General features: G+C 34.1%; 1 protein-coding gene and 1 long non-coding RNA gene across 9 annotated transcripts in view; one reads left to right on the top strand and one right to left on the bottom strand.

The window, feature by feature from the left end:
- Positions 1 to 13052, top strand: part of cmb (combover) — a 39300-nt gene that overhangs the window by 9577 nt on the left and 16671 nt on the right. For 5 of the 8 annotated variants that reach the window (XM_088239664.1, XM_088239662.1, XM_088239660.1 and 2 more), the window contains 8 exons: positions 1061 to 1273; positions 2521 to 2694; positions 3672 to 3882; positions 4936 to 5062; positions 6180 to 6394; positions 8048 to 8164; positions 8867 to 9048; positions 11343 to 11533. In XM_088239664.1, coding sequence (XP_088095790.1) covers positions 1061 to 1273; positions 2521 to 2694; positions 3672 to 3882; positions 4936 to 5062; positions 6180 to 6394; positions 8048 to 8164; positions 8867 to 9048; positions 11343 to 11533 — 1430 coding nt within the window. The remainder of the gene's footprint in view (positions 1 to 1060; positions 1274 to 2520; positions 2695 to 3671; positions 3883 to 4935; positions 5063 to 6179; positions 6395 to 8047; positions 8165 to 8866; positions 9049 to 11342; positions 11534 to 13052) is intronic. The other 3 variants (XM_088239666.1, XM_088239665.1, XM_088239661.1) reach the window with 1 other exon arrangement.
- Positions 4903 to 11445, bottom strand: LOC148272718 (uncharacterized). Its single transcript, XR_015824791.1, has 2 exons — positions 11317 to 11445; positions 4903 to 5794 (listed from the first exon to the last, which is right to left on the bottom strand). It is a non-coding gene; the product is annotated as an uncharacterized LOC148272718 (long non-coding RNA).

The following is a 13052-nucleotide window of genomic DNA, read 5'->3' as shown; positions in this document are numbered from 1 at the left end:
AATTCTCACTTTGTTGTTGCCCTGAACAAGGACTGAGTGCTGCAATAGAACCAGTCACGTAATTTCTTTAGCCAGAATGCGCCTTCTACCTACAATGCGTCTACCTTCAATCCTTCCCTGTAGAATGACCTGTAAAATGTTATATTTTTCGCCTCTCAGCACTTGCCCGAAGTACTCAAGTTTTCTTTTCTTTATAATCTTCATTACCTCTTTATCTTTTTTCATCCTTCGGAGAATGTCATTGTTTCGGACTCTGTCTGCCCAGGAGATTTTTAATATCCTCCTATAGCACCACATTTCAAAGGCTTTAATCTTTTTTTTGAGGTGGCTTGGGTGTGTCCACGTTTCTACGCTGTAAAAAAGTACTGAGAAGACATAACATAAACTTGTTTATTATTTTTAATTCTTTTCATACAAAACTCAGGCATAAAGTACTTCAGAACATGACAGTGTTTATTTTATTTGAGATGCTCGGTTTACATCTGTTCTGTTTTGTACCTGAGTAATTAAATATCAAAATATAAGTCCAGGAACCCTATTGTCAGTAAAGTACAGAATTATATTTTAGAATCACGGTTGTAGGTATTTTTCATAGTAATGTCGCTGATCAGAGGTCCAAGATTTTTACCCACTGTTTAACACAATTTGTTTTGCGTTTTCTAGCACAGTTATTATTTGAATCTCGTTGGAAATGGCTACTAAATAAAAATATGTTAAATCCTAAGAATGTAAATGTTTACATATTTAATATATATATGTAAATTGGTATTTTAATGTGACTACAAAACTGTAATTCATATAGGCACTATGAAAAGTGTTTTATTTCATTTATCATAGTGCAAACTGTTTCAAGAAAACTCAATTCTTCCTACATAAATATAAAACCGTTCATCATCCGAGACATCTAAAACAGCCTCCAGGGCTGGTATTCTTTGCTTTGTTAGTGTGTATTTGGTATGTAAATACGCACTAAAAAAGCGTTCTCTATGCGCTATATAGATTTCAGAATGCCACCCCGGATGTTGTTTTATGCGGAATCATTCATGTTCGTTTATTTTAGGCTGAAGCGAAGGAGCAGTTGGCAGAGATGAACCTCGCTAGGAATGGGCATATGGAACACGCCGGGGGCTCATCGGGGGACATGCAGGACTCTGCCCCCCCGCCCTCCTCCCACCCCGTGTACCACGGGGCTGGGAGGGTTTACGGCAGCAACCAGATTGGGGTCGCCACCACCCTACCTCACATGACGGAGGGAAGCCAACATAATAATAACGTAAGTTATGATCAGTATCTACCTATCTACCTATACCCCTAGCGTCCCTGGGTACGCAGAATATGCAGACTTCTGGTTTTTAATTAACACAATAAATATATTTTCATGCTGGCAACTCATTAGTGTGTTTAAATATTCAACTATAAAAGCACCACATAGCGTGCCGTTATTTTTCCTGACAAAATCCTCGAATGCAAATAATTTAAAATAGCATCCAGTTCTGCTACATTTTTATGTTCAGAAAGATTTTTTAAACATAAATTATACAACAGTATAATAAAAACAAGGTAATTGTGTGAATTGGTAATTTTATCACAATGAATTGCACATTTAAAAATATAGATTTTTAAAAATTAAGTTAACATCACTAGTAAAAATTAATCATAATTTATTTTAATTTGTCATTTAAATTGTATTTTTAATTTAATAGTAAAAATATTGTTGTTTTTATATTTTTTACTGGTTTTATTCCTATTTAAATTTTAATACCCCTATGATTCATAAAGCAAAATAATGATTTTCTTATGATCAAGGTCTTCCCTGAGGTGTTATTCTGAACCACTCTTGCGGCACGAGAAAATGAGTTTTTCTCGCGTATTTACATACAAAATACATAATACGGCCGCATTTAGAATACCAGCCCAGGTGAACAATTACAATCGGAAGGTAACACTTCGACTGTCCATACGGTAAAATCGATATTTATGTACCAAAATGTGTCTAAAATTCAAAGTATCTTCGTCAGTAACCTGTAAGTGAACATGTTTAGAAAAAAAAATTCTACACATATTCCATTTTTCATACAAAAAACTTAATTTTACTTTGGAGATAAAATTGAAGATAAATGTTAGCTTCCCGTTGTTATACAGGCCCAGATCTAAGTGGATATAGTTTTTTCTTATTATTTTTTTTGGTAATCCGTCCTCGTAAGGATGATTTGTGCCATATTGCTATAATATCATTCAGAATAATAAACATCAAAAAATGACAAAGAACATCTGGAGATAATGCTGAAAGAGCATGGGATGAATTTAAAGTAAGAGTTTGATTTAATTCAAAATGAAGGGGGTAGGCGTCCAGAATGGGGCGTCCAAATAACACATGGTTAATGAATTCCTCATCCAGGATACATAATTTTTTTTTTTTTATATATTTTTTTTTTAGATAAAATTATTTTTAGTTCATATTTTGTTTTCTTTTATTATCAATTTGGAGCCTAATATTGCCGTTTTATATTGACATTTCAGTATAACTGGAACAATCAAGGGGCTCGCAAGCGGGCCTCCAGTTCCCGTGAACGAGAGCCACTGTCCACCGTCCGAGAGCCCCCTGGAGCGGCCATAGCAGCCATACCCTCGGACCAGGCTGAAATAGATATGCTCCGAGATTTGCAGATGAGAAGGCATCATCTCGAGAGCCAGGTACATTAAGTTAAAATAAATCTATATATGTACCTATCCTTATTTTAAATATGTGGCTCAGTGATTTTATATAATAATAAGACGAAAAGTATTTAACATAAGTTTAGCAAGAGACGATTTTATTTCACTTGTACTATGTACAATAAACAAATTTATTTAAAAACAAAATAATAAAACAATCTTTTCAATTTATTCACCAATGCGTACTTTCGCTCTAGATGAGGATCATTAGACTAGTGATTTTTTTTTATAAATTTGTTTTTTAAAGAAACATCCATACTAATATTATAAATACTAAAGTGTGTCTGTCTGTTGGTTTTTGTTTTCGTCGCGATGCAACGGACCGTTCGAAGTGATTTTTTTGCATAGGGATAGCCGGAGAGATGAGAAGTGAAATAGCCTATTTTTCACCCCGAAAAAAAAATATCACACTCTCGGGAAAATTCTTATTGGAAAAATTAATCAATAATAACAGAATAACGATGCTACATCTACATAAAATAAAGGATCTCCGATTTTTTATGCATAGCGATAGTTGGAGGGCCGGCAATCGATACAGGGTACTTTTTATCACAAAAAAGATAGCATTCCATTGGGAAATTTTCTATTGTTAAATGACAAAACTAATTAATTAACTTATTTCTCTTATAAATATATGTTATCATGGAATTTCACCACGTATGTTACCACAATCGTCAAATGTCTGGTAGCTACGTGTCGACGACAAATGATGATCGTCAAAAATTAAGGATATCTTTGAACAACTCGAAACATTTGACAGTCGTTATTTGTAGATTGTTAAAAATTATCTATATCTGGTAGCAACTTGCAACATTTGTTGCAGTTTGATGATCGTCAAATGTTGGGAATGTCTGTAGGCATCTTAAGATGCTGCCATGCATGCCATATCTGTGGTACAGAATGTAATGAAAACCTACATCATCAACATATTGTTATAAGACATTAACTAGTTGTAGACATTGCAGGTGGCCAAGATACAAAACTTGCATGCAGCGACGTCGTCCCTTGCTGATGCGGTATCGTGCCCCCCGAGTGTGGAGGCGGGGGGTGCCTGGGGCGGCTCTGAGGGAGCGGCTAGCGAGGACGAGGGGGGCTCTGTGGAAGCCACCATCAGGAATAAAGTTGCCGCTGTCAATGTCATGAAAGTGGAACTAGAGAGACTAAAGAGTGAGTGCATTCTTACTTTACACACGGTGTTAATTTATGTTTCTATTAATTTTGTGTATGTTTTTATTAAATATCATTGACATAATTTGAGTACAACGTATGTCGTTTTTTCTATATTTGAGATTATGATTAAATATTTTTCACCATGCAAAATATCGTCTATCTCAGTCATTTGAATGAAGAAATTGTTGACAGAAAAGAAATAAAACACATTTTTTTAATAACGCATATTTCAAAGATGTATATTCCTTGGAATACAGCGTAAGTCAGTAGGTGTTCGGGGGTGCTTTAATAATAAATCTTCTTACGGGGGTAGAGAAGAAAGAAATTTTGAGATTTTTTTTTTTTATATGCGACTACACTTTGCTTCATATATGACCACACTGATGATTAAACGTCTTATATTTTGGGTGTCCAGCTCAAACCCGTTAAGTGTCAAAAAGATCTCGGCATAATCATTAATGGATTTAAAATGGGAAGCTCACGTCACATCTTTGCCAAGAAAGCCAAGTCAATAATTTATTTGATTAAAAATTCATTCCAAAATATTACTCCAGAGGTATATCTTAAAATATGCAAGACCTATGTAAAACCTTTATTGGAATATGGATATCAAGTATGGAGTCCCTATTTTACTAAAGACATCGAGCTATTGGAAAAAGTCAAAAGATGTGCTACAAAAATCCCCAAATTACTCAAAAGGATGCCTTACCACGGTAATTAAAAGCACTAGGACTTGCATCCTTGGAAGAACGGCGGAGGAGAGGGGAGTTGATTGAAACTTCACATAACATGAACATAAGCTGGTTTTGTTATTACTTTACACACTGGCAAATAGTGAATATTATGACATGATGTGTCATAAGTTTTAAAATGTCTAGAATTCTTTATTCGTTTTTGAAAGATTCTCCATTCCTGTTTGTCAAATATAAGTCATTGTTTGTAAGATTACAGAATATATATTTATAATGTTATGTACCACTTTTCAAATGGAAACATCGAAGATTAATAATTGGCCAGTTGTTGTTTATAAAGGTTCATTTAATTTTTCAGGTATGCTTAGGACTGTTGATTCCATACAAAACAACTTTAGAATGAATTCCACTTTTGAAGATGAAAATATTTTTGAAAATACCCACCCACCGTTACAGCAAGAAAACCAGAATAGGAATCGGAACAGGTAATTTTAACTATCTGTATGTAAAAATTAAAATATGTATGTATGTTTTATTAGTTAATGATTGTCAAAATCATTTAACTTTTATATATAAAAATACTTCTTATCAGCCCGTTTCTCTCCACTGATGGATATAGGCCTCCACCCATGCCTCACGGTTCAACAATGTCTTCAGTCCATCTCCTCTGTGGTCTCCCCACTTTCCTTTTATTTTTGTAGGGTCTCCAATTTAGTATTCTGGGAGTCCACCTGTCAACTTCTCGTCTCGCCACATGACCAGCCTACTGCCATATTTGTCTTTCCACTCTCTGCAATATTGGTCACCTTTGTACGGCGTCTTATTTCCTTATTCGGTCTCCTAAAGAGATTCCTATCATTTGTCTTTAAATAAACCGCTGAGTGCACTTAATTTTGTGGACACTTCTGGCAGTGAGTGACGTGGTTTTAAGACCGTATGTTGTCATCGGCAGAGCACAAGAGTTGTATAATTTGGCCTCCAGATTATTTTGGATTTCCTTGTTTCAAGCAGACCAACTTAACCCTATTGGTCTAGGCAGTTTTACAGTTTGATTTAGTTTTTCCTATTTGATTTTGTGCCCGAGGTAAATGTATTTATCAATAGCACCAATAAATTTATTTCCAGTACATATGTTGCTAGATGTAGGACTATTTTGAAAATTTTGTTTTGTCTTTATTGATTTCAAGAGGCTTCATATAGTTCTTTTACCATAATTTCTAAAATAAAATAAAAATTCACAATTGTAATATTCTATGATTTGATGTAATCTTCTTTCGGGCTATTCTAGTTTTACACATTCAACCATATTTAATGTTAAGAAAAACATTATAAAAATGATTTCATAAATAAATTTGTCTTAGATGTAGTGATAGGGATAAATATAAAAAAAGGGAAGTGTAATTATTTAAACCATAATAATTTTAACTAATAATTACACATATACCCACGCTTAGTCTATGCCTATTAGGGTTTTTTTCTTTCTTACTATGTATGCTGTTTTTTTAATGTTGTGTGTATTTGTCAGCCTATGTATTAGAGAAAAAATCTCTATTTATTTATTATTTAAAAGTATATTCGATAAAACCTAATCGTATTTTCCAGAGTTTCCGAATCATCTGTGAATAATGTACCTCTATGCAGAACTGACTCGAATTCTTCATCCAAATTAATGAAGGACGGACAGGCCGCGTCACAGAATAGCGGTGCCAACTCTAAGAACCAAAATACTCCTCTCGGTCTATCCAGACTACAAAACTGTATATCCTCGGGCTCTAATAAGTGCACTAATGTTAGTGAACAAAATCACCATCCTGCAGGTAAAATCATTATATTCATAACACACACATAATACAAAACCCCCTCTAAAATTTGTACCGTAAAGGACTAAAGATGTTTAATGAGTTGCCGAAAAAGATAAGAGTCATTGCTGGAAATGGGGATGATTTTTGTTCCTAACATCCAAATAAGTTGCTATAGTGTCATCAGAAAGAGTGAATTAGTAAAAATAAAAAATATTATATACAGTAAAACCTCGTTTTTACGTTCCTCAATTTTACGTTTTCCCGCTTTTTACGCCAAAATATTTAGGTCCCATTTTTTTCCATACATTCTCATTCAAATATTCTCCCAATTAACGTTTTTCATAACTCCGGTTTTACGTTGAAAATTTTTCAAAACTCTTTCGATCTGTCAAAAGACGCCGAGCCACGCGCCTGCGCGTTTGCCCAAAATGGTGAATAAAATCTAGCTAAATAAAAAAATGTGTAAATTGTTTTCTCAAACTAAATTCAAAGTAGGTTCAGTGTAATTGACCATTTTATTTAAGTGTCTAATTTTGACATTTTACTAAATAGTGACATGCAGTTGACGTATGTTTAGGAAGAATAAAGTCTTTACATCAATAAATTAGGATGTAATTTAGTAAAAGAAATATTATTTGAAGTTATAGACATAATTTGGAAAGAAGATTGTTTAAACAGTTATCAGATATCATAAAAGTGTGAAACAGTTTTGCCGCGATGTAAATGACAGTTGAAATTATGTGGTGCCATACTAAAAAAAGTGATACCTTTTTTAAAAAGTACCTACATACAATTATCGAAACATGTTTTTTTTTAAAATGAAATCATAGGTTAATATGAATAATCTTAAGTTATAACTGTTTTTACAATTTTTCTGCAGTTTTTCATTTCCTCACTTCAGCATTTTCCTCAGTTTAACACTTTTTTTGCTGCTCCCTTGAAAAACGTAAAACAGGGGTTTTACTGTAAATATAATATTATGTATTGGTAAAGTTAAGGAATAACTAGTTGTTTAAAAGAAAATTGTACATATTTTTAAATAAATACATTACATAAAATATTCAACAAGAGTTTAATGGAGTTGTTTAGTACAATACTTACTTTGTTACCTTGGACATACTAATAATAAAATAGGGAAATATGTAGTTTAAAACTGAACACAGTAGATGAGCCATGATTGCCAAAACATTGTAACCTACAAAGATAATATTTTACACTAGAACACCTTTCCTCTCAATTAATACACTTTGAGAATCAAACTCTGTTTTGACTAATTATTATATCGATATCAATGAAATGAATAATCGAAACAAGATTTGTTTCTCATTCCTTAATAATTAGGAAGACCAAATATTAATGTTTTTGCGATCATGGCTCAATATGTTGTCATCGTTCACAAATTGATTTGTCAAGTGTAAATGCCCGTTTGAATAAATTCCTCAAATGTGTTAATTTTTTTTTCTTCATTTTACAGGAATTTTGCCGTATAATTAAATTGTATTACTATTATACCCAAAAAAACATTCTTTACAAAAAAAAAATGTCATATCGAACTTCCTCATCAATGTTTCATTGTTACACAACGTAAAACAGCAATTCCATTTTGAATTTTGCTAATGCAATACAATTTTGTTCTTGCATGAATTAACAGTAAATATCACCTTCCAGGGGACAGTATGGGGTCTGGACTGGCTGCCATACAACAGCTGACCCATGAACTAAAGCAAGCAGCCCAAGGGTTGACCGAAGAAAGGCGTCGTTTGAAGCACGCCGTCACCAACAGAGGTTTCAGATTTATTTTATTTTACGGATTTGTAATATAATTCTAAAGTTGTGATACTTCACTCCTAATATATGACTCTTCTCCCCTAAAATACAGTCTACTAGAAAATATGTGTTGTTAGTTTAAAAATAATCGAATCGGGTTGTGGTTTCGTGCCTAGTGTTGCGGATTCACGGGTCAGAGGTCCAAGGTTCGAACTCCACTCTACCCCAACTTGATTCCCATTTTTTTTTATTTAATTTATTTTAAAGTAAGTTATTTACAACTCATTTAAAATGGCCCCAAAATTGAAATATTTGGATAAATCATAAGAAGGCAAATATTTATATTTAATAAAAATCTGTGATTTAAATTTTAAAACATGACTTTTTATTTTTTTATTTTAAGTATTTAAGTATTAAATTAAATTTAAATAATGGTTAGCGCCTACAATGCAAGAGGTCTGCAATATTTCATTGATCCTGGACTGGCACCTGAAGCTTGACCATCTTATCTTCTTGTATCTAATAAAATAAATGACCGAGAGACCCGGTCATTGATATACTAATGCAGTGTACCATCGGTTGCTAATAGGGGGCTATGATGATATGTATAATTGCTTGTAATTGTGTAACATTTTGTTTATCTGAATACCAATCTTTGATTTTCTCACATGCGTATAAAATATAGACCAGAGTAAAAGACACATTGGCGTTTGTTTCTAGATATATGTACATCAAGTGGATCCTCCATTAAGTCAGAGGACAAGAAGCGTACCAACAGTACGAGTGGTCACACTGCCGTCGGGTATCCCCCCAGGAATGGGCCCGTGGAGAGGAGGCAGCTGGCTCTCAAAGCTGAACTAGAGGCCAAGAAAAGGCAACTGGAAAGGCTGATGAGTAAAGACGTAAGTTGCTTCTGATATCATATTTGAGGGTTCGTAAGTGGAAACTACCATTCCTAATTCCAACTCATACCCCCATTTAAAAAACTCCTCTCCAGCAGAGTATTTTCAGGCTAGATTAATCTGAACTTCCTCATCTCCTAAACTGCAAAACTTATGTGTACCATATTTTTTGTAAGATGCACTTTTTTACTCTTAAATTTCAACCAAAAATTGGGGTGTGTCTTATGGTCCGATGCGTCTTATCGCCCAAAACAATTTTTTTTCCTAAAATTTGATAGATAAATTTTGGGGTGCGTCTTATCATTCGCAAAATACGGTATTTTATGCGTACCTCGGCTCGCTTATCTCCAACAACGGCAGTTGCAGACCTGAGATTGGTCGCAGGATTCAAATGGCCAAAGAAGCAATGAACCGTTTGGAGAAGATTTGACGAGATCGTAGTATATCAATAAGCACAAAAAAGCGGTTGATAAAAGCCCTGGTATTCTCCGTTTTCCTATGTGGGGCTGAAACGTGGACAATACGTGCCTACGAGAGAAAGAGGATCGATGCATTCGAGATGTGGTGTTGGAGAAGGCTGCTGCGTGTGCCTTGGACAGCCAGAAGGACGAATGCATCGATACTGGAAGAGCTCCATATTACAAATCGTCTATCAATGGTGTGTTTGACAAGAATACTGTCTTTCTTTGAACATATTGCTAGACATGAGCCAGACAATCTAGAAAAGGCAATAATGTCGAGCCGAGTTGAGGGTAGGAGAAGCCGCGGTAGAATCCCATATTGATGAACTAACCAAATAAAGGTGGCTACGGGGCTAAAATTTGATGAGTCGGTTCATCGGGCTAAGGACAGACTAGAGTGGAACAGACTAATCAAAAGTGTTCATGGTGGTCACAATCCTCAGAATTGGGAGACGGACTTGGAAGAATAAGATGTGTTCAAATATGACCCAAAATTAGTATAAAAAAATAACTTTGGCTCAATTATTCATCAGTATTTATTTTAGTACTTTAGTACTTTTTTTTGCACCACAACAGGCCAGGAGGCCCAATTACAGTGGTGAATTACATCACAGAACACTTAGGCTTGAGAAAAATCACATTATTTTTAGTGTTCTCACCGGGAATCGAACCCAAAACCTTCCGAGTGTGAGTCAAGCATCTTGACCACTACACCACGGAGGCCGCCCCTATTTTATATTTATATTGTATCCCCTTCAAAGTAATCACTATTAAAGGCAATACACATACGCCAAAGTTTTTTCCAATCTTCGTAGCACTTCCCATAGGCCGATATATTAATATTCGTACACCCTCATTCCATCACCCGTAATGATGAACGGCGGTATAGTCCATAGAAAATATCTTTCAGCGACAGATTTGCGTTGATCTTTGTAAAAAAAATTAAGCAAAATTCGCAGAACACAACAAAGATCGACTAGTTTACACTGCTGCCATAAACAAATTACATAACAGCTCTTGCTAAAATAATATCATGTATGTATGACAATCTTACCAACCTTAAGAAGAAATAAAATTACCAATATCTTGAGTGCGGTTCTTTTAAATTGCAAATTCCGGGTCATATTTGAACATAATAGTAAAACTAAAAAAACACAATATTACCATATTACGACAGAGATGGAGAAAATTTTAGGGAAGGGAATATTAAATCTGTCATTGGCTGGTTTAAGTGATTACTTTACACAAAAAACAAAACTAATATGTATTCCATATTCCCTTCTTTAAGGTATTCTCCATCCCTGTTGTAATTTGTTAATCTTAATGACTTCCGAGGGGGTGAAATCCAGTCTTTTGTCTACAAACATTTAGACAAACTCAAATATTGTAATAAAACCAACTGGTCCAAGAAGAAGTTTAAAAAATTGGAAAATGTTGTCAGGCATTGCCTAGTATATGAAATAATTCAGTCAAATGAATCTCTTCACAACAAATTGAAGAATGGAAGAAATGTGGATGTTAAAACATAGGCAAAATGGTGAATGTTACACAGTGTGTAAAGTGGCCACTTAAACCAGCAATTGACAGGTCATAAGCCCTGTAAATGCCTAGACTTCCATATTCCCTTCTTTAAGGTATTGTCCATCCCTGTTGTAATTTGTTAATTTTAACGACTCCCGAGGAGGTGAAATCAAGTCTTTTGTCTACAAACATTTGGACAAACTCAAATATTGTAATATGTAATGATTAACTGTAAAATTGTGTGTATTATAATGTTGTGTGAATAAGAAAAATTATACACATTTACCATCAGCTTTAATGAATATTGCATAGGTCGACCATCGCACTAATCAGCAATCTCTGGCACTGGATTTGTCAGCTGCTTCCAAGCCTACTCCGTCGGGTGCTGACGATGCATCTCTCCCACTTCCCTCAGCTGCCATTCAGCCCGCGGTTGCTGTAGAAGATGACTGCGCATGCTCTGCACTCACCACAAGAACAGATATTGATAACGGTTATTCCAGGTAACTAAAAATTATTAATGATTTAAATAAAACAAATATCAATATTGGTATTTGGAATCTGATTAGGTTTTGTTTATTTTTTATTTATTTATTACAAAATATACACAAATATAAAACACAATGTGAATGTGCGCTCACTGAGATGTCAATGATGATGATGATGATGATAATTTTTTTTTATAAGTTGTCTTATCTTCCACAAAACACGTATCGACATGTCGGTAGATCAAAATTTGTCATACCTCGGTAGATAGAGATATTACAAAAGTTAAGTAGACTATCTCGATATGTACCGATGAAGATAGCGTTTGTAATCGCAGTCCTGGTGAAGCGAGATAGCGGTAAACCATGCGTTTGAAGCAGAAGACAATACATAACCCGCGTAGTGCCAGCGCATGCGTAGATATGTGGTTCACATTGAACATGCAGACTGACAAAATATTCATAGGAATTTAAGTGATTTAGTTACGTACAATGTTAGTTCTTATAAAACAATGCGTAAACAAAAACGATTGCGGATTTAGCGTTCTGATCTGGTCATACAGTAACCCCTGTTTTACGTTTTTCAAGGGAGCAACAAAAAAAAGTGTAAAACTGAGGAAAACTTAAAAGTGAGGAAATTAAAAATGTATGGGAAAAATTAAATTTCATTCAAATATAATTATTGTACAAGACTATACTAAATATACTGCAGAAAAATTGTAAGAACTGTCATGATTGGGGATTATTCATATTTACCAATGATTTAATAAAAATATTTTGTATTTTTTCAAGCAATACTACAATATGTTATTTTTTTATTGAATTAAAAAAAAAAAACATGTTTAAATAATTTAATCAGGGTACTTAACCTTTAAAACACGAAAATAAAAATTTGAATTTGCATAAAATGCATATAACGATTTTTTCCCTAAATATTGGGAAAATTTATTTATATGGTATCACTTTTTTTAGTATGGTACCACAAAATTACAATGGTCATTTACATCGCGGCAATTTCACACTTTTATGATAACTGTTTAAACTATCTCCTTTTCACATTATGTATATAACATCAAATAATATTTCTATTGCCAATTCTTTAAACATTCTGCATCGTAATTTATTGATGTAAAGACTTATTTTTCTAAACATGCGTCAACTGCATGTCACTATTTAGTGAAATGTCAAAATTAGACACTTAAACAAAATGGTCAATTACACTGCACCTACTTTGAATTTAGTTTGAGACAATAATGTACACATTTTTTTATTTACCCCGATTTTATTCTCCATTCACGCGGCGGCGCGGGGCTCGTCTTTTGACAGATCGAATGAGTTATGGAAAAATTTCGACGTAAAACGGGGGTTATGAAAAACGTTAATTGGGGGAATATTGAATGAGAATGTATAGAAAAAAATGGGACCTAAAAATTTTGGTGTAAAACCGAGGAACGTAAAAACGAGGTTTTACTGTATATACAATATTTTCCGTGTATGTGGGCACCGCCAAGGAGACTTATGTCCTCAGATTCGGTGT

Source organism: Micrasema longulum, unplaced genomic scaffold, assembly GCF_059751315.1.
Source record: "Micrasema longulum isolate JH-2025_06_02 unplaced genomic scaffold, ASM5975131v1 h1tg002218l, whole genome shotgun sequence".
Lineage (NCBI taxonomy): Eukaryota > Metazoa > Arthropoda > Insecta > Trichoptera > Brachycentridae > Micrasema > Micrasema longulum.
This window is presented reverse-complemented; position numbering and strand designations above follow the sequence as displayed.